The sequence below is a fragment of the Hyperolius riggenbachi genome, chromosome 2 (genome assembly GCF_040937935.1).
Source record: "Hyperolius riggenbachi isolate aHypRig1 chromosome 2, aHypRig1.pri, whole genome shotgun sequence".
NCBI classification, from domain to species: Eukaryota; Metazoa; Chordata; class Amphibia; order Anura; family Hyperoliidae; genus Hyperolius; species Hyperolius riggenbachi.
In genome coordinates this window covers 42,635,226-42,653,576 of record NC_090647.1, presented here as the reverse complement: position 1 = coordinate 42,653,576, position 18,351 = coordinate 42,635,226, and the positions used below count along the sequence as shown (strand labels likewise).

General features: G+C 42.6%; 1 protein-coding gene across 17 annotated transcripts in view; it reads right to left on the bottom strand.

Moving 5' to 3' along the window:
- Positions 1–318: 318 nt before the first annotated feature.
- Positions 319–18,351, bottom strand: part of DLG2 (discs large MAGUK scaffold protein 2) — a 1,711,631-nt gene continuing 1,693,598 nt past the window's right edge. For 16 of the 17 annotated variants that reach the window (XM_068266685.1, XM_068266688.1, XM_068266686.1 and 13 more), the window contains 5 exons: positions 15,566–15,667; positions 9,745–9,917; positions 8,781–8,890; positions 2,533–2,624; positions 319–1,149 (listed from right to left, as the gene is read on the bottom strand). In XM_068266685.1, coding sequence (XP_068122786.1) covers positions 1,043–1,149; positions 2,533–2,624; positions 8,781–8,890; positions 9,745–9,917; positions 15,566–15,667 — 584 coding nt within the window. In that variant the 3' untranslated portion in view covers positions 319–1,042. Of the gene's footprint in view, positions 1,150–2,532; positions 2,625–8,780; positions 8,891–9,744; positions 9,918–15,565; positions 15,668–18,351 lie in introns of those variants that run through there. The other variant, XM_068266700.1, reaches the window with a different exon arrangement.

Genomic DNA, 18,351 nt, shown 5'->3' with positions numbered 1-18,351 from the left:
TTTTCAACATTTTCACCTACATCATTAAATAAATACATAAATCAATATTACACAATGTTGTACAACCGTGAATGAAGGAAAATAAATAAATGAATAAATTAACAGGAATTATGGATTTTTTGTTACCTGAAGTAAAAAAATAGCATTTACTGACAACAAAAAAAATGACTTAGACGGTATTTTAAATACCTGCTCCTCTTGTAAAAGACCCCCCCCCCCCAAAAAAAAAATAAAAAATAAATCAAAACCAGTAAAATATACCGTAATACAAAAAAACCCAAAAACAAACAAAACCAAAAAACACAAAAGTATCTGTAAACAAGATCCAACATTTAACACAAAAGACAACAAGAAGAAACAAACTGTTTTGTAAATTATATTTGTTATATTTAACATGCTGTCTCTTTTTTAACTTTTTTTTTATGGTGTTTTTTTGTTTTTTTTATTTGGTGGGTGCATTTGTTTTTTTTTAAACCTGGTAAAAGCAGAACAGTATTTATTACCTTTACACTGTAAGCCTTGGTGGTCCATTTGAACAAGAAACAGTTTTAATATATATATTTTTGTTTTGTTTTTATACAGAGTGCATCGAGATACTTATTTGTGTGTCTATTGAAGAGGGAGCTAGAGGCTCATTTAAAATTTTTAGCAGCCAAGGCATCAAGCTCAGCATGTAAAGTTAAATCCATTTTCTGTGATGTTCTCTGGTGATGGCATTAGAAAGACCTGAAAATGTAATGTCAAGTAGGCAAGATTTTGAGGAAAGAGCTTCTTAGAGGTTGGTATCTTCTTGTAACCATGGAGGGATCGGCAAGTACTCATCGTTCATACGTTGCTGGTCCCAAAACTCGTTACAAACTTGTGCCAGTCTTGCTGATACCGGATGAAAGTCAGGTATCCCTTCTTGCGCTACATTCAAAAAATAAAATTGGAACTGCAAGAATATCTTGACAGGAAAAAAGGGAAGAAAAAAATCTTCAAAGAAAAAAATTAAGGATAATGTTTAGAGTTTTGTGTAAAGATGTATTATTTAGTAGCTAATTTATAGTTTTTCCTTCGAAGGAACCCATATGTAGGGTCCAGACTGTTCCTCAATTACCAATTTGCATGTGTTATAGATGTCATCCAAAGTGTCTCCTTGGACAATTGCTGGAAAAGTGGAAAAAAAAAGTGATTGTAATGAGCCAATATCACTATTTCATAAAAAAATTCACAGAATCATTTGTAAATTTTGCAGTTTTCACATAATTATGAACACGGCCACTGTAAACTTTTTTTGGCATAAATTCTTAAAAAGACCTTGCAGTTTTTGATCATCTTAATTTTAAAATATTCAAAGAAAAAGCGGTTTTAAAAAAATCGGTGAAAAGACATTTTGCTGCGCTAGACTAACATGTATTAAGGTCCAACTAGTTCTGCATACATCATGTTAACCAGTTCAGGACCACAGGCTTACACCCCCTTAGTGACCAGAATATTTTTTACAATTTAGTGCTCTGTAGCTTTAATAGCTTGTTGCAGGGCCATATCACTTAGCATGCAAGTGATCCCCCCCCCCAGCAAGTGATACCCCCCAAGCTCTGTTGGTGGGCTCTGATTGCTGGTGTAATGTTTATTTTTTATTTGTTTGCATCATTTGAATTTCATTGGCATCAGCCTAGGAGAGGGGCTCACGATTGGTGCCTTTCTAGGGGACAGCCGAGTGACACGGCTGTCCCCAGTACAGCGCTGCAGTAGATCGCAGCCATCTAACAGTCTGCTAGCGGCTGGGAGATGCTCCGTCACTCAAGCGTCGGCGTGCGCGATACCCTGTAAAACCCTGCATCAGGACTTGACGCCTTTCGGCGTTAGGCGGTCCTGGGGCTGCCACCTCCCCGACGCCTATCAGCGTTAGGCGGTCGGGAAGAGGTTAAAGCAAACCTGTGACTTTGAGGTCTGGTTTACACCAGTGTTAAATGCGCGGTCGCTAATGCACTGTCCATCCACGACTGGATGCCCTGAAAGCCCATGGGAACCGGCCCTAAAAAGGCTACCTCAAGCGACAAGTGCAGACTACAAAGGGTCATAAATGCAGCAGAAAAGATTATTGGTACATCCCTACCACCACTGGACCTCCTCCACACATCCAGGCTGAGAACCAGGGCAAATAGGATCACGCATGATCCCCACCACCCCGGCAGTCGCTTCTTTAACTGCATGCGCTCAGGCCACCGCTACAGAACAATTCCCACGAAAAAACCTCCAGGCACAGGAACTCCTTTTTCCCTCCAAGCAGTGCTGCTTCTGAACTCCAGCTGAACTCATGCACGGCACACAGCAAAACCCCCTAGGATGACGGTCACCTAGGCCTCAATAGCTTGTATAGCCTAAGTCTGTTCATTGCATGTGACTTTGCTCTACTATGATCAATGCCTTTTTCTTTTCTCCTTTTCACTATGCACTTGCACTATGCTCAATGCCGTTGTGTACCACAAACCATTCCGGGTGTGGCAACCAGCGCACTTGGCGAAATAAATAGGACTAATACGTCACCTGTAAAAAACTCTCCAAATTCCTGCTCTAATTTCAGTGCGCGATCGTACGTTTTCTTGGCTTGTTCTTCTGTCAGACGTTTGCTGATTTCCCTGAAAGAAAGTGAAAACAGCAATCTTTGTAAGTATGTCTTTATTTAATCACAGTTATAGCAAGCCTAGCATTGCTAGGCAGTGCCCTGCAGTTCCAACATCTCTTAACTCACTTTGACACCTGAAGTATGTAAATCTCTGCCGAGTTCCAAAAGTATATCTGGGCCTCACCCCTCCTACTCACCAAAGCAGACTCTCGGTCTACACACTGAGGATTTCAGATGCCCACGAAAAAAAAGTTGAAACACCCTTCCTGCTTTATTTTGTAATCCAAAAATGTGTTTTTCTTTCCTTCACAATAAATATAATTTATTCCAGTGGTGGAAGAAGAAGAAGAGGGAAGTGTGGCTAGTCACCAGCGCAACTGATAAACAGAACATCGGTAGACAAGATATTTACATTGCCTATCATGCCACTGAAGCCTAAATTACAATGGTCATCTCACAAGAAGCTGTGTGACCATTGCCATTAGACTATGACTATGGTAGGGATTATTTTTGTGAGCTTGTCTGAAGATAGTCAGTGACATGACTATGTACTCTTTAACCAGTTCACGCCCAAGGGTTTTTACTCTAACGGACCAGAGCAATTTTCACATGTCAGTGCTCCTCCGTTTTATTCACTAATAACTTTATTACTACTTATTACAACAAAATGATCTATACCTTGTTTTTTTTTTGCCACCAATTAGGCTTTCTGTGGGTGGTACATTTTGCTAAGTATTTTTTTCATTCTAAATGCATTTTAACGGGAAAAAGAAAAAATTGGAAAAAATCATTATTTCTCAGTTTTCGGCCATTATAGTTAAAAAAAAAATAGATAAAACCCACACGTTTTATTTGCCCATTTGTCCCAATTATTAAACCATTTAAATGATGTCTCTATCACAATGTATGGCGACAATATATTATTTGGAAATCTATGTTATTTTTCTGTGGTTGTTTTTTTTTTTTTAGTCCGGTCTATAATTACCAGCCCCTATGTAACAAAGTAATAGTAATTTACCCGCATAAAATATAGATTAAAAAAGCAACTATTTATATATTTTTTTAAACTGATTTTTTTTTACAAGTTTTGTTTTTGGGGTGTGGGGGCTTTGGAAGTAAGTTAATCTTATACTAGTTTTATTATTATGTAACTATATGTAATATCAGATATAAGTGGGCATTGCGCAAGCAATCAGTGGACTGCCCCACCAATCCACAGAACATACAAATGAAACCAGGAGGTTGTAGCCCACCAAATCTATACGGAGCAGATAATATTTTCACACATACTGTATACATATCAAAGTACTATTGTTTTTTTTAATTTATATTTTTCTAGCTGGGCGATTCTTACAAGTTTCTGGACAACCTCGTAACACTCCTCCTGTTCTACACAGGCTATTTTTGTCCTTTTTATTTGAAATTTATAAGTGAAAAGATAATTACATTTTTACAAAAAATGTTCAATGCTGAAATAACAAGAGCAACATTAAATGACAAAATGGATAAAGCAGCAATTCTTTCCTATGTGATTACATTTAAATATTTTATTTAGCAAGCTAAGCGATTATAGAATTATAAAATTAGTTTTCTCTTACAAGATAATTTTTCATCTTCTATTTAAAATAACTTTACAGCAGTTTACAACTGAAAAAGTACCAAAAAGTAAGTGAAAAATGCTAGCTGGTGGCTTAAAAGGCATTTTATCGACAATTTTGAAAATATCACCTTGGAGATAATTTAGGAGAACAAGTGAAATGCATATGGCCCAAGGTGAAAGAAGAGAAAAAGTAAGTACATGCAGTGATGAGTGAAAATGCAAATATTCTTTTCGCCGAAAAGAAATTAGTGCTTTTTTCATCGAAAATTCGACGAAAAAAGCACTAATTTATTTTCGACAGGCAAATTTTCGATAGAATATTTTCGCGTTAATTTTCGCCTAATTCCCAGTTATTTTCGCATTAAATTCGTAGATCATCGCGCACGTATTTCCACGTAGTCTTAGTATAGTACCACTATGAGAAGCTTCGCCCGCTACGCGTAGTTGACGTATGTATTGCAAAGTCAACTATGCGTGCAGTAATTGCGTCTATACGGATCATTGCGCATGCGCAGAAATATCATTGCCCTTCTACACGTATACAATTCTGCACTGGAAGGTGGAATATACACATGTATAGTCACCCATGTGCATACTTAGCGGATTATTGCGGAAATTTTTCCGCATAAGGGCATAAGCCTCCGCATACAGCAAAGTTTCTTTAATTTTCGCTGCTAGTCGAAAACGCGAATATTTCTGAAGATTTTCGCAAAAATTAGCCGATGCGAAAATGACTTGGGCAAAAATTCGCAAGCAACACTGAGTACATGCCTTGAAATAATTCATGCTTTAGTATATTTAATTGATAAAGGACCACTATTGTGAAAAAACTTGACATTCTGCTACAACTAGAGTCATTCAGACAATAGCAGCAGAATAAAATCATTAAAGCTAATGTCAACTGAAAAAAAAAAAAAAAACCCAAACAGATACTTTCCCACTGAGAGGAAAGGCTCTGGGTCTTATAGAGCCTTCCCATTCCTCTCAAGGTCCGCTGGTTCCAGCGGTGTCACCCCATTAGCAGTATTCTGCAGATTAGTCAAATACTGCTCTGTGTTGCTGTGGGAGGTTTTGGAAGTCTTTGGGAGCTCGAGTGCTCCCTAAGACGGGCACGTCAATTCTGCGCATGAGCGCATACAGAGCCACCTGTTTAGGGAGTAATTGGGCTCTCGAAGTCTTCCAAAGCCTTTCCGTGGTGGCAGATTGGAACGAGATGACTGTTGTAGAACGAGGGGATCGTGAGAGGAACAAGGGGATCGTGAGAGGAACGAGGGGATCGTGAGAGGAACGAGGGGACCATGAGAGGAACGAGGGGACCATGAGAGGAACGAGGGGACCATGAGAAGAAAAGGAAGGCTCTATAGGGCCCATAGCCTTCCCTCTCTATAGGCAAGTATCTGTTTTGTTTTTAAATAAAATGATTAAAAGTTCAACAAAATGATTAAAAACTGTTTAAAAATAGAGGAGGTAGAGGTTAACTTACCTCTTCTCTCACAAAAAAACCTCCTTTTTTGGCCAGAGCAGTGGTCCTCAAACTACGGCCCATGGGCCGAATGTGGCCCCCTGAGGCTTTTTCACTGGCCCCCCCAAAAAATGTATAACTTATAGATGTGGCCCACTGCGCTTTAACCACTTAAGCCCACAGGGTTGAAATGTTTTTGCATCTGAGCATCTTTCACCTCCCATTCATTTCCAATAACTTTATCACTACTCATCACAATGAATTGATCTATATCTTATTTTTTCCACCACCAATTAGGCTTTCTTTGGGTGATACATTTTGCTAAGATTTAATTTATTCTAAATCAATTTTAACAGGAATATTAAGAAAGAAATGGAAAAAAAATCATTATTTGTCAGTTTTTGGCCATCATAGTTTGAAATGAATACATGTTACCGTAATTAAAACCCATGTATTTTATTTGCCTATTTGTCTCACTTATAACACCATTTAAATGATGTCCCTATCACAATGTATGGCGCCGATATTTTATTTGGAAATAAAGGTGCATTTTTTCAATTTGCATCCATCACTATTTACAAGCCCATAATTTAAAAAAGTATATTAATATACTCCTTTGACATGCATATTTAAAAAGTTCAGAATCTTAGCTAACTATTTATGTTTTTTTTTTTTTATTTGGAATTTTTTTATTTTTTTTTCTATGAAAAAATTTATTTGGGTAATTTTTGGTGTGCGGAAGTAAACAGCTAATTTTTAAATGTAATTTATTGTATTTATTTATTAAAAAATATATGTGGGTGTAGTTTACTATTTGGGCACAAGATGGCCACAGTCAAAAAAAAGTCCTGGAAGCGTACGATGACGCTTCCAGGAACTAGAATGAAGACGGGGAACTTTTTTTTTTGCAGAAATACCGCAGTCTTTGATGAGAGACCTTCATTTTTTCTGCGGGGGAGTTAGATCGGTGAATGGGAAGTATATTCCCAGTCACTGATCGGGTGGCTAACGGCGGGTGCGCGCGCACCGCACACTGGAAGGTGCACAGCCTATCTGGACGAACATATTCATCCAGATAGGCTTAAGTGGTTAAAATATCAGCGGCCTGCATACAGAATAGCAGTGCTGGCACCACCCATCCACATACTGTAGAAGCCAGTGAGCAGTCATTTGCTGGCTTCCAATCCAAATATGCATCAGGTGACACTGCTGTCCAACTGGACAGCAGGTTGTCACCCGAGTATGCTTCACTGTCTGGTGCATAGACTATATTTGGGCACCGCACGACTAAATGGCTGCTGCTGGGAGGTCTCCTCTGGGCATGATTGGGGGGAATCAATACCTAGATTCAATGTAATGTTTTCAACATCATTTTATGTATGTTCCGGCCCCCAGCAGTCTGAGGAATGTTGACCCGGCCCTTGACCGAAAAAGTTTGGGGACCCCTGGGCTAGAGGATCAGCAGCCCTGACCCAAATGAACAAAATACTCAGATTACAACACGTTTCTTGGGACTAGGTTCCTGCTTCTTCAGGAATATATATATAAAAAAAGTAAATTCTCCATTGAGCCACAGCAGAGCCTAGCGCCTCAGAACATTTTTCCTGGGATACTTTGCAGACCCAAGTGGGGTTGGGCTAGTTCTCCCCACCTGCCTTGTGGATGGTTAGCTATCAGGCCACCTTGGTTTTTAAAAAATAAATTCTACATTCATTTGGTGCATCACACTCTTAAAGAGAGTCTGAAGCGAGAATAAATCTCGCTTCAGACCTCATAGTTAGCAGGGGCATATGTGCCCCTGCTAAAACGCCGCTATCCTGCGGCTTAACGGGGGTCCCTTCACCCCCAAATCCCCTCGGTGCAGCGGGGGAGCGCTTCCTGGTTGGGGCAGGGCTAACCGCCGCAGCTCTGCCCCACGCGCGTCTGTCAGACGCGTATCTCCGCCTCTCCCCCGCCCCTCTCAGTCTTCCTTCACTGAGAGGGGCGGGGGGAGAGGCGGCGATGCGCGTCTGATAAACGCGACTGGAGGCAGGGCTGCAGCAGTTAGCCCTGCCTCCAGGAAGAAGAAGATTTACAACCAACTTGCGACCAAGTCTTGCGGGGGTGGGTTTGGGGGTGAAGGGACCCCCATTTAGCCGCGGGATAGCGGCGTTTTAGCAGGGGCACACATGCCCCTGCTAACTATGAGCTCTGAAGCGATATTTATTCTCGCTTCAGAGTCTCTTTAAGGTGGTCAGATATGATACAATAAAACATTTCCTTGTTTTTTTTTCCATAAAAGATCAATTGTATCAAAACATTTTGGGTTTTTTTAGTCAAGAAATTTGACCAAATTTCACTGTTTTTTCTCATTTGTTAGTTGGCCGTGGTGGAAAATTCTGTTAAATTTTTCAGAAAATTGAATAGTGCAGAAAATATTGTAATTTCTTGATTTATAAACCCAAGCAATTTTTTTTCTTCATCATTTGGGAACATGCATATTTCTCAAATTGAAAAAAAAAAAATATATATAAAAATGTATTGTGTATGGCCACCTTAAAGTGGATCCGAGATAAACTTTTACTCATTGCATAATTGTGTTCCTTTCATATAGTTTATAGGGCATTCCTCAAGCAATACTTTTTTTATTTTGTTTTAATACTCTAATTCCCTATAAACTAAACAAGCCTCGCCCACAGCTCCTTTTGTGCCTTGGCAAGGGCTTATGGGAGCTCAGTCTGGGCAGGAGGAGGCGGTTACTAGCCATTGATTTCAGAGGCAGAGGGGAGGAGGGATGAGGAGAGGGGACTGAATTTATACACAGGCAAGCTGATAGCATCTCCAGCCCTCAGCCTGTGACAATATGACAAAAAAAATAAATTCTACATTCTGCCCTCATTGTATGACAGGGATAAATAATCATATACTGTTGAAGCTGTTTGCAGCTAGATATGCTGTGTAAACTATCTAAACTTTAGATAAGCTATATAGACAAGTTACTTGTTATAGTGAGTTTTTCATCTCGGATCCACTTTAAGTTGTTTATGTTCTTTCTGAGCTGCCTCCTTCAAGCTTCTGATCCCCCTCCCCACTTATTTCACAGATAGTGAGATGCCGGATATACTCACATTAAGGAGTCCACAGATTTGGGTTTTATGAAGATCGCTATTGGAAAAAGTTGTGCTACTTGTAATCGCTTGATAGCGTTTCCTGATACGTCTAGAATGCAGTGCTTGCCCTGGTAAGAGACGGGAAACAGCGGTCAGAAAATGGGAAAAAAAACACACAACCCCCTTCTAGGCTCTATTCACACAGTGCATTCCTCTTCTCCCCCAAGGTCCTGTCTCATACTATATATCACTGTTCTCCAGCAGGCCACCCTCCCACACTGTGCCCCTCTCTTACAGTCCCCATCCTATACTGCGTTTCTCACTTCTGGTTCCTTTTCCCATACTGTGCACCCAATCCTGGCTGCTCCCCCCACTGTGCTTCACATTTCTGGTTCGAGACAGCTAATTTCAGCTGTGGCGAGGATTTGGGTGCTGCCATAGGCCGTAGCGGCGCTCAGTGACTGATTTGGGCGCCAGTGATTGCCGGAGCTCAAATTAGAAAAAAACTCTAATTCGGCTGCCGGCATTAGCCGGTACCCGAATTACGTGTCCCCCTGAGTTGCTACAACTTGGGGGGGAAATAGCATTACCGCCACCCTGAAAGCACAGGGCAAACCGTCTATTCTCTTCACCCTTCAAAACAATCTGGCCATGCCAGATTTAAATTTATCCTTCTGGTTTCCCCCACACTCTGAACCCCTGCTCCTTGTTCCTACTCCCACACCATGCTTCCAGCTCCTGGTACCCACTCACCAAAGTGTGCCCCCCAGCTCCTGGACAGCGCCCCCACATACTGTGCCCTCAGCTCCCTCCCAATGTTGTGTCCCTGGTAATAGGGTCAGCATAACATTTTCAAACAAGACTCATCAACTACACCTTTCTCTATACTATGTCCACTCCCTTTTCCTCTCACTGTTTACAAAGGAACCTGCTGTATCCATTTCCTACCAGGTGAGGGTGCAACAGCAAGAGATCAACTTACCCTTTCTGCCACAAACTTTACAGACTGTACACTAGTTCCATATAAATTGTCATTGTATTGCCCGGCCTCTATAAATTTGTGCTCTTGGATGTCCTTTTCCATCTGTTCCCTGGATAAGACAAAATGGTAATCTCTCCCATCCACCTCGTAGTCTCTCTTTGGTCTGGTTGTATCTACAGAAGAACACAATGTGATCTGACCAAACATTCTAATACCAGAGTCTAAAAACAGAACAGAATCAGTAAACATTCAATAAGCATACCTCCCAACTTTTGGAATCCAGAAAACACTTAACCCTTAATAATGTCCCCCACACACCCCTAGTTATGCATACCATAAAGATTCCATGAGAAAAATATGTTTTATAATTCAAACCAGGCTGGTCCTTTCTATCCTGTTTCATTTTCCTTCATAATAACATTTCAAAATGAGAAAATATATAAATTGAAAAGATGGGGATAAAGTTTAAAGGCCATTAAAAACATTTTTTAGTAGAAAAATACGTATACCGCATATCCCGGCGTACAAGATGACTAGGAGAATAAGACGACCCCCCCCCAACTTTTTCCAGTAAAAAATATAGAGTTTGGAATGTACTTGCCGTATAAGCCACACCTATTAAAATAAAATAAAAAAAATAATCATATACTGGTGCTGTGTATGAACACATACTGGTGCTGTACTGTATGTGGTACCCAGTATATAACAGTATCCAGGTGATTGACTGGTTGGATTGATCAACTCTCCCTCTCCCTCAGCGGATTGGTCAGCTCTCCTCGTCTCCCTGTTTATCAGAGCGGTATGGAAGAATAGATTGTGCTGTGCCCATAAAACACGCCCCTTTCACCCTTCTGGCCCGACCTTGAATCCTATTTACCTCCGTCTCTGTCTATCAGACCTCACACATGTGCGCCTGCGCCGCTTCACTACAGTCCTCAGCAGCGAGATCTGAGCGGCGGTAACAGGATAGGGCGTATCACCCGGCATCAATGACTTCGGGGGTATAAGACGACCCCTGACTTTTCAGAAGATTTTAAAGGGTTAAAAAGTCTTATACACCAGAATATACAGTATGTACATAAATCTATAAATCAGTCCTAAAAGAGGGACACATTAGGGAGAAAGAGGGACAGGGGGATTTGGATCCCAAAGAGGGACTGTCCCTCCTAAAGAGGGAGAGTTGGGAGCTATGCGATAAGTAATGCTGTTAATGCCTAGGCAAAGTGTATAAATAGAAAAAGGTGAACCATTTCTTTAGTTTTATTGATTGATTGTTGCCTGGCATGTGTCATTGAATTCCTGAATTTCTCGTGATTTTAGCTATATCTGTATACTGTATATTAAAGCAATATTTATAAAGCATTCAGGAAAAATGGTCACCCCTATACTTTGATAATAATTATTATACTAGTAATAATAATAAATCTAATAACCAAATGGAAAATGAGGGTTTATGGGCCTAGGGATTGCTAAATTATAAAACATAAAACTTTTATTGTAAAGTCAACTTATCAGACAAAAAAAACCTCCCAAACAACGATATAAAAACATCAATATATCACATAAGTATAAGTGTACAATGTGCAGCATAACGCACGTTTCGCGACACTATGATGGCTGCTTCTTCAGAGGCAGAGAATTGCAATTAAACATTCGTGACCATATCCATATGGAAATGTTCAAGGTATTCATTTTCAATATATAGTCATTCATGAAGCAGAACGTGGCGACTGACAGAAACCCGTATCTGTCCGTTGCTACGTTCTACTCTAGGATGGACCGGTTCTTTACCCCATCCATTCTATCCACTTTCTGGACAGGTCATTTGACTCCCTATATAACTACAGATATATGCTGATTATCATTACTGACCCATCTGGATGAATATACACTGAGCAGCCAAAAATGTAGAAACACCCCTTATTTGAAAGTAAACCAGTATAACAGTGACAGAGTGACGTAATGCAGAGTTTCTTATATAAGGAACGCTCAGCTTCGGACGACAAAATGATCACAGAAGTTAATGTCAAAGTGGGTAAGACAAAAGATTTAAAGAGAACCCGTGGTGTGTTTAAAGGATGTTATCTGCATACAGAGGCTGGATCTGCCTATACAGCCCAGCCTCTGTTGCTATCCCAAACCCCCCTAAGGTCCCCCTGCACTCTGCAATCCCTCATAAATCACAGCTATGCTGTGAGGCTGTGTTTACATCTGTAGTGTCAGTCTCAGCTGCTCCCCCACCTCCTGCATAGCTCCGGTCCCTGCCCCCGTCCCTTCCCTCCAATCAGCAGGGAGGGAAGGGATGCAGGCGGGGACTGGAGTTCTGCAGGAGGCGGGGAGAGCAGCAGACTGACACTATAGAGATAAACACAGCCAGCTCTGACAAGCTGTTTGTCAGCAGCGTGGCTGTGATGTATGAGGGATTGCAGAGTGCAGGGGGACCTTAGGGGGGTTTGGGATAGCAACAGAGGCTGGGCTGTATAGGCAGATCCAGCCTCTGTATGCAGATAATATTCTTCAAACCCACCTCAGGTTCTCTTTAAGTGACTTTGAACGAGGGATGATCATCAGTGCAAGAAGAGCTGGTGCTAGCATCTCTAAAACTCTTAGGATTTTCTTGCCTAACAGTATCTCGGGTGTTAACAGAGTAGCAGTTGAGAAAAAAAACCTTCAAGCAAGGACTATTCTAGCCAAAAAAGGCTGGTGAATGAGAGAGGTGAAAGGCAAGTAGCACGCATAGTCCACAGCAACAGTAGGGCAACAACATGACAAATTACAGCTGAATTCAATGCAGGTGCATCACAAAGCATATCCCAAAGCATAACGAGACGGACTTTGCAAAGGATGGGCTTTAGCAGCAGGAGACCATCAAGAGTGCCTTTGATATCACAGAAAAATAGGAAAATAGGCCTGTTGTGGGCCCTTGCCACTGTGCTTGATCGGTCTCAAATTGGTTTGAGGAACATCAATCAGAGTTTAACCTACTTCCATGGCCAGCTCAGTCCCCTGACCTCAATCCTATTGAGCATTTGTGGGACAAAATTGAAAGATCTCTTCAAAGCTTGGAAACGCCACCATCCAATATGGCTCAACTTAGAGCTGCCATTATGTCAACATTCCTCAGCAACGGTATCTCTATTTTTTGGCCGCACAGTGGTATATTGAAATGGATACCTTGAGCATTTCTATGCGAATATGATCTATGATATTGGATACAGTTTTTAACTTATCACAATTGTTTAACTGCAATTCTCTGCTTCTGAAGAAGAGGCCATTATTATCCTTTTAGTTATTAGATTATTACTATATCTGTATATCAATCATCAAATAGATCAGTGGACAAGTTAAAAATACTCAGTCCAAACTGGAGTTAGATTGATTGAGAACCTCATTATAAAATTGTAACTGATAGGCTTATGAAAACGATTGCAGAAAGCATGATTTGGCAAACAAGTATGAATAAAAACGGGTCTTATTAAACCCCAGGTGTCAAACTCAAGGCCTGCGGGCCAGATACAGTCCTCATTGCCATTTTATGTGGCCGAAAGAGCTTGAAATGCGCATAATAGTAAGCAGTAAAAGAACACACTGCCTGCCTATCTACAGGAGCACATTCGTGACAGCGTTTCTGGATTCTCCAACAACCCATGGCCCCCTCAGCAGAATCAGCATGGGGCCACCTCCACCCCCCCACCTCATGTGGCAAGTATTTTATCTACCACCTCCAGTGATGCATCTTGTCTCTTATGTTCTTCCTGGCTGTCGCACGCTCTAAGCTTGCACACCTCCAGCTCCAGATCAAGTGACATGCATTGGGGCCCGAAGTATGCACCATAAAGCGTGTGGCTCTCAGGAAAATCGGAAGAGACCCAAAGCAGCCCGGGAGCAGGTAAATATGAAACTTAATCTACAACTTGGTCAGCAACTTGGACAATCAATATTGGTAGAAGAAAAGGTCAGCACCAGATGCAGCAGCCGGCATCGGATTACTGATGAACCTTCTGCAGAGCACATCCAGGTTGGGAAGATTAAGTGGAAAAGAAGTGGATCAGAAGCGCAGCACCAAATCCATGCAGTTAGAATTTATTAGATTAAGGTAATGGGCATACAGGCATAGGGGGTACAGACATCGGCCTTACAGCCGTTTCACGGTGCTCCCGCTTCCTCAGAGACCACAAGATGTCACGGTGACATCTTGTGGTCTCTGAGGAAGCGGGAGCCCCGCGAAACGGGAGTGAGTTTCTCCATTTGTGTGTTTGGTAAGTTTTAGAGCAGTAGGAGACAGGCCTTGGGGGTGGCAGCTCCAAGGGTTTGGCTGCGCTCACATATAGTGTTAGATGCTGGATCTGGGGCCCCGGGCAGTGAGAGTTCCCGGGGCCCCAGGCTGGCTCATGCACCATTGTTTTTAATTTCATTGTAGTATCCCATGCAGTTTAGTTAGGAGGGGGGCAGATGAGAGGGAATATCCTGCACGCTGGTGCCCCCTGCTGGTCATATAGCCATTGTCTATATGCAACTGAAGCCCTCTCCAACTGACTGGCTGACTTGCTCAGCTTCTGCTTGATTAAACACTGCAAGCTAGGTGTATTATATGTGTGCACTTCTCATTGGCTTATAAGCAGCCTGCAGGCTTTATAAAGCAGCAGAGAACTGTTTGGGAGTGAGTTTCTCCATTTGTGTGTTTGGTAAGTTTTAGAGCAGTAGGAGACAGGCCTTGGGGGTGGCAGCTCCAAGGGTTTGGCTGCGCTCACATATAGTGTTAGATGCTGGATCTGGGGCCCCGGGCAGTGAGAGTTCCCGGGGCCCCAGGCTGGCTCATGCACCATTGCTTTTAATTTCATTGTAGTATCCCATGCAGTTTAGTTAGGAGGGGGCAGATGAGAGGGAATATCCTGCACGCTGGTGCCCCCTGCTGGTCATATAGCCATTGTCTATATGCAACTGAAGCCCTCTCCAACTGACTGGCTGACTTGCTCAGCTTATGCTTGATTAAACACTGCAAGCTAGGTGTATTATATGTGTGCACTTCTCATTGGCTTATAAGCAGCCTGCAGGCTTTATAAAGCAGCAGAGAACGGTTTGGGAGTGAGTTTCTCCATTTGTGTGTTTGGTAAGTTTTAGAGCAGTAGGAGACAGGCCTTGGGGGTGGCAGCTCCAAGGGTTTGGCTGCGCTCACATATAGTGTTAGATGCTGGATCTGGGGCCCCGGGCAGTGAGAGTTCCCGGGGCCCCAGGCTGGCTCATGCACCATTGTTTTTAATTTCATTGTAGTATCCCATGCAGTTTAGTTAGGAGGGGGGCAGATGAGAGGGAATATCCTGCACGCTGGTGCCCCTTGCTGGTCATATAGCCATTGTCTATATGCAACTGAAGCCCTCTCCAACTGACTGGCTGACGTGCTCAGCTTCTGCTTGATTAAACACTGCAAGCTAGGTGTATTATATGTGTGCACTTCTCATTGGCTTATAAGCAGCCTGCAGGCTTTATAAAGCAGCAGAGAACGGTTTGGGAGTGAGTTTCTCCATTTGTGTGTTTGGTAAGTTTTAGAGCAGTAGGAGACAGGCCTTGGGGGTGGCAGCTCCAAGGGTTTGGCTGCGCTCACATATAGTGTTAGATGCTGGATCTGGGGCCCCGGGCAGTGAGAGTTCCCGGGGCCCTAGGCTGGCTCATGCACCATTGTTTTTAATTTCAATGCCTGGATTTGATAGATTTTATTTTGTATTATTTATTTACCATGCACACATTTTGACCTTTAGAATTCAGAGCAAAACGATCTTCAAATTCACTCTTACAGAACAAACATAAAAAGAGAAACACTTACGTGGCACACAGGAGCCGAATTTATCCGGAAACTCGGAGATCAGGTCGTCATTGACGCGATCTTTCATGGGGCCGAGAATAATGACCGGCCTGGTGTAATTAACTGCCAAAAGAAGACAAACAAGTCAAGCCGGGATTTATGCTTTGACAGCCTCATAACTAATGTGTTATTTTTTCCAGTATAGTCATTAAAATTTATATCAACAGATTTGGAATGGTGTCAGCAGCCTTGCCAGCCTACAGATTTGATGTTATGCCACACTGTTATGGCATTATTGGATTTGATCCAAAGGGAGACAAAAACAACACCTCCGCCTCTTACTACAGCTACATGAAGATTCTGTCATCAGATTTCTTCCCAACCTGCTACAGCTGCCTATTCTGAGTCCCTGGGGGAATGGCCAGCATGGAAGAGGCGTGGCCAGGAGAGAAGGGATATAGCTGTACTGCGATACTAGGAAGTCTAGCCCAACTCAAGGACCTGATGGGGATCAGGAAAGTAAGGCTACATAGTACTTAGTCTCACCCCCGTGAGGTGAACAGTGATCCTATATAGCATGGCTCTTAATCAGTGTACTGTGACACAGTGTGTGTTGCAATGGCATCAGTATTGTCTCATGACGTCCAGCCTCCATTTATCACCGACACCTTTCCCAGCCACCTCCTGCCACGTCACTCCCACGCTATATGCAGTATGCAGCGATTGTGGCTACTTCCTTCTGCCCCTCTTTCTCTCCTTCCTTCCTCTCCCATCAACTAACTGACACAAAGAATGTCCTCACTGCCTGGATGTGGTTTGAGAAAAGAGAGGCACAGAAGAGAGGCCAAGGCAGTAGCACCGTCAAGGCAGGAGGTGGGAGTCAACATGGCCGGCCTTTGACCTGAGTGGTTGCTCAGGGGCCCACATAGTCAGGGGTGGCGGTAGGATGACCCCAAAAGCTAAGAGGGGCATATCTGCTATCTATACTGAGGGGGCTACCGAATTATAGGGTATTGGGGGCGAATCTGGCTACCTAATACTATTGAGGCACATCTGATTATCTAATACTAATATCTAGGGCTTACTTGCCTATCTAACACTTGCCGAGAACAGTGTTCTTGCTAGCAGCGTTATGATCTTGGTAGAAAGGGGTAGTAGTCGAAATCTGAAGAAAATCGATGTTAAAGTCGGGTGGAATTTCCGCGATTTCCAGCAGAAATTCCGCGTTGGAATGCGGAAATTGGTAGCGGAAAGCGGAATCGGTACACGACGGAATGCGGATTTACCGCGTAATCGGAAATTGGCATGCCGACCATCCCTAGTCACTAACGCCAGTCATAGAGAAGTCTGGTACATATCTAAGACAGTAACCACATATTTACGACTTAATATTGATATGTTGTGGTATGTCATGGGATGAAATGGTCATGAAGTCAGGGGTAATATTACATCAAAAATAATCAAAAATGTACATAAAAAAACATTTTATGTTCCTAATATTTTTTCAAATGCCTGTGTTAGTACTTAATATCGCCAGTAAACAAAACAGATCTATCAGAATGGTGATATGTTGCCTTTAAGAGCGCTAAACGATGTGAACGCAGTCAATGAACTGAATGAAGTGGCTTTATTGATTGGCTAATGCACTGAATTAATGCGTTGAGGCCCGGTGAAGAAGCACCTTTAGAAGAAGAGGAGCAGCTAAAAATACCCATCGAGTCGATAGACGGAGATCACTCAGTCCACGGCTCTGCTTCAGCGGTGTTCACGTTCCAAGGTCATCCTCTGTATTCTGCAGGAAGGCATGGTGTCCTTCAGCTCTTTACAGTCAGAAGGCGGCCACTTAGCAAGACAGGCTTGTGTCTTACAGTACAAAGGGTCCTTCAAGGCTCCCGTTCCAGATGAGAGAAGGCTTGATGATAAAAACTGCTTAGTCTTAAGAAATCCTGGCGTGCATCACTATAAAGGAAACTGGCGATTGTCTGCATGTGATGCAACCTCACTATTTCTGGAGAGGTCAGTGCATTAATACAAAGTAATATGGTTGGGACAGACTATGGAATGGGTTAGAGCAGGGGGTCCCCAAACTTTTTCGGTCAAGGGCCGGGTCTGCATACTTCAGACTGCTGGGGGGGTCGGAACATACATAAAATGATGTTGAAAAACATTACATTGAATGTAGGTATTGATCCCCCCCAATCATGCCGGGAGGAGACCTCCCAGCAGCAGCCATTCAGTCATGCGGCGCCCGAAGAACGTCTTTGTGCACCAGACAGTGAAGCATACCCAGGTGACAACCTGCCATCCAGTTAGACAGCAGTGTCACCTGATGCAGAATTGGATTGGAAGCCAGCGAATGACTGCTCGCTGACTTGTATAGTCTGTGGATGGGTGGTGCCAGCACTGCTATTCTATATGTAGGCCACCAATATTTAAATATGCAGTGGGCCACATAAGTTATACATTTTGTGTTTGGGGGCCAGTGAAAAAGTCTCATGGGGCTGAATTCAGCCCGCGGGCCATAGTTTGAGGACCACTGGGTTAGAGTGTGAGCTCTTCTAAGGACAGTCAGTGACCTGATTATGGACTCTAAAAGTGCTGCAGAAGATGTCAGTGCTATATTTATACATAATAATATGGTAGGGCATCAGGATAGGACTATGGGAGGATTAGATTGTGAGCTCCTCTGAGGACAGTCAGCGACATGACTATGTACTCTCTAAAGTGCTGCAGAAGAAGTCAGTGTTATTTAAATACATAATAATAATATGGTAGGACGTCAGGATATGACTAGAGATGTGGCGAAC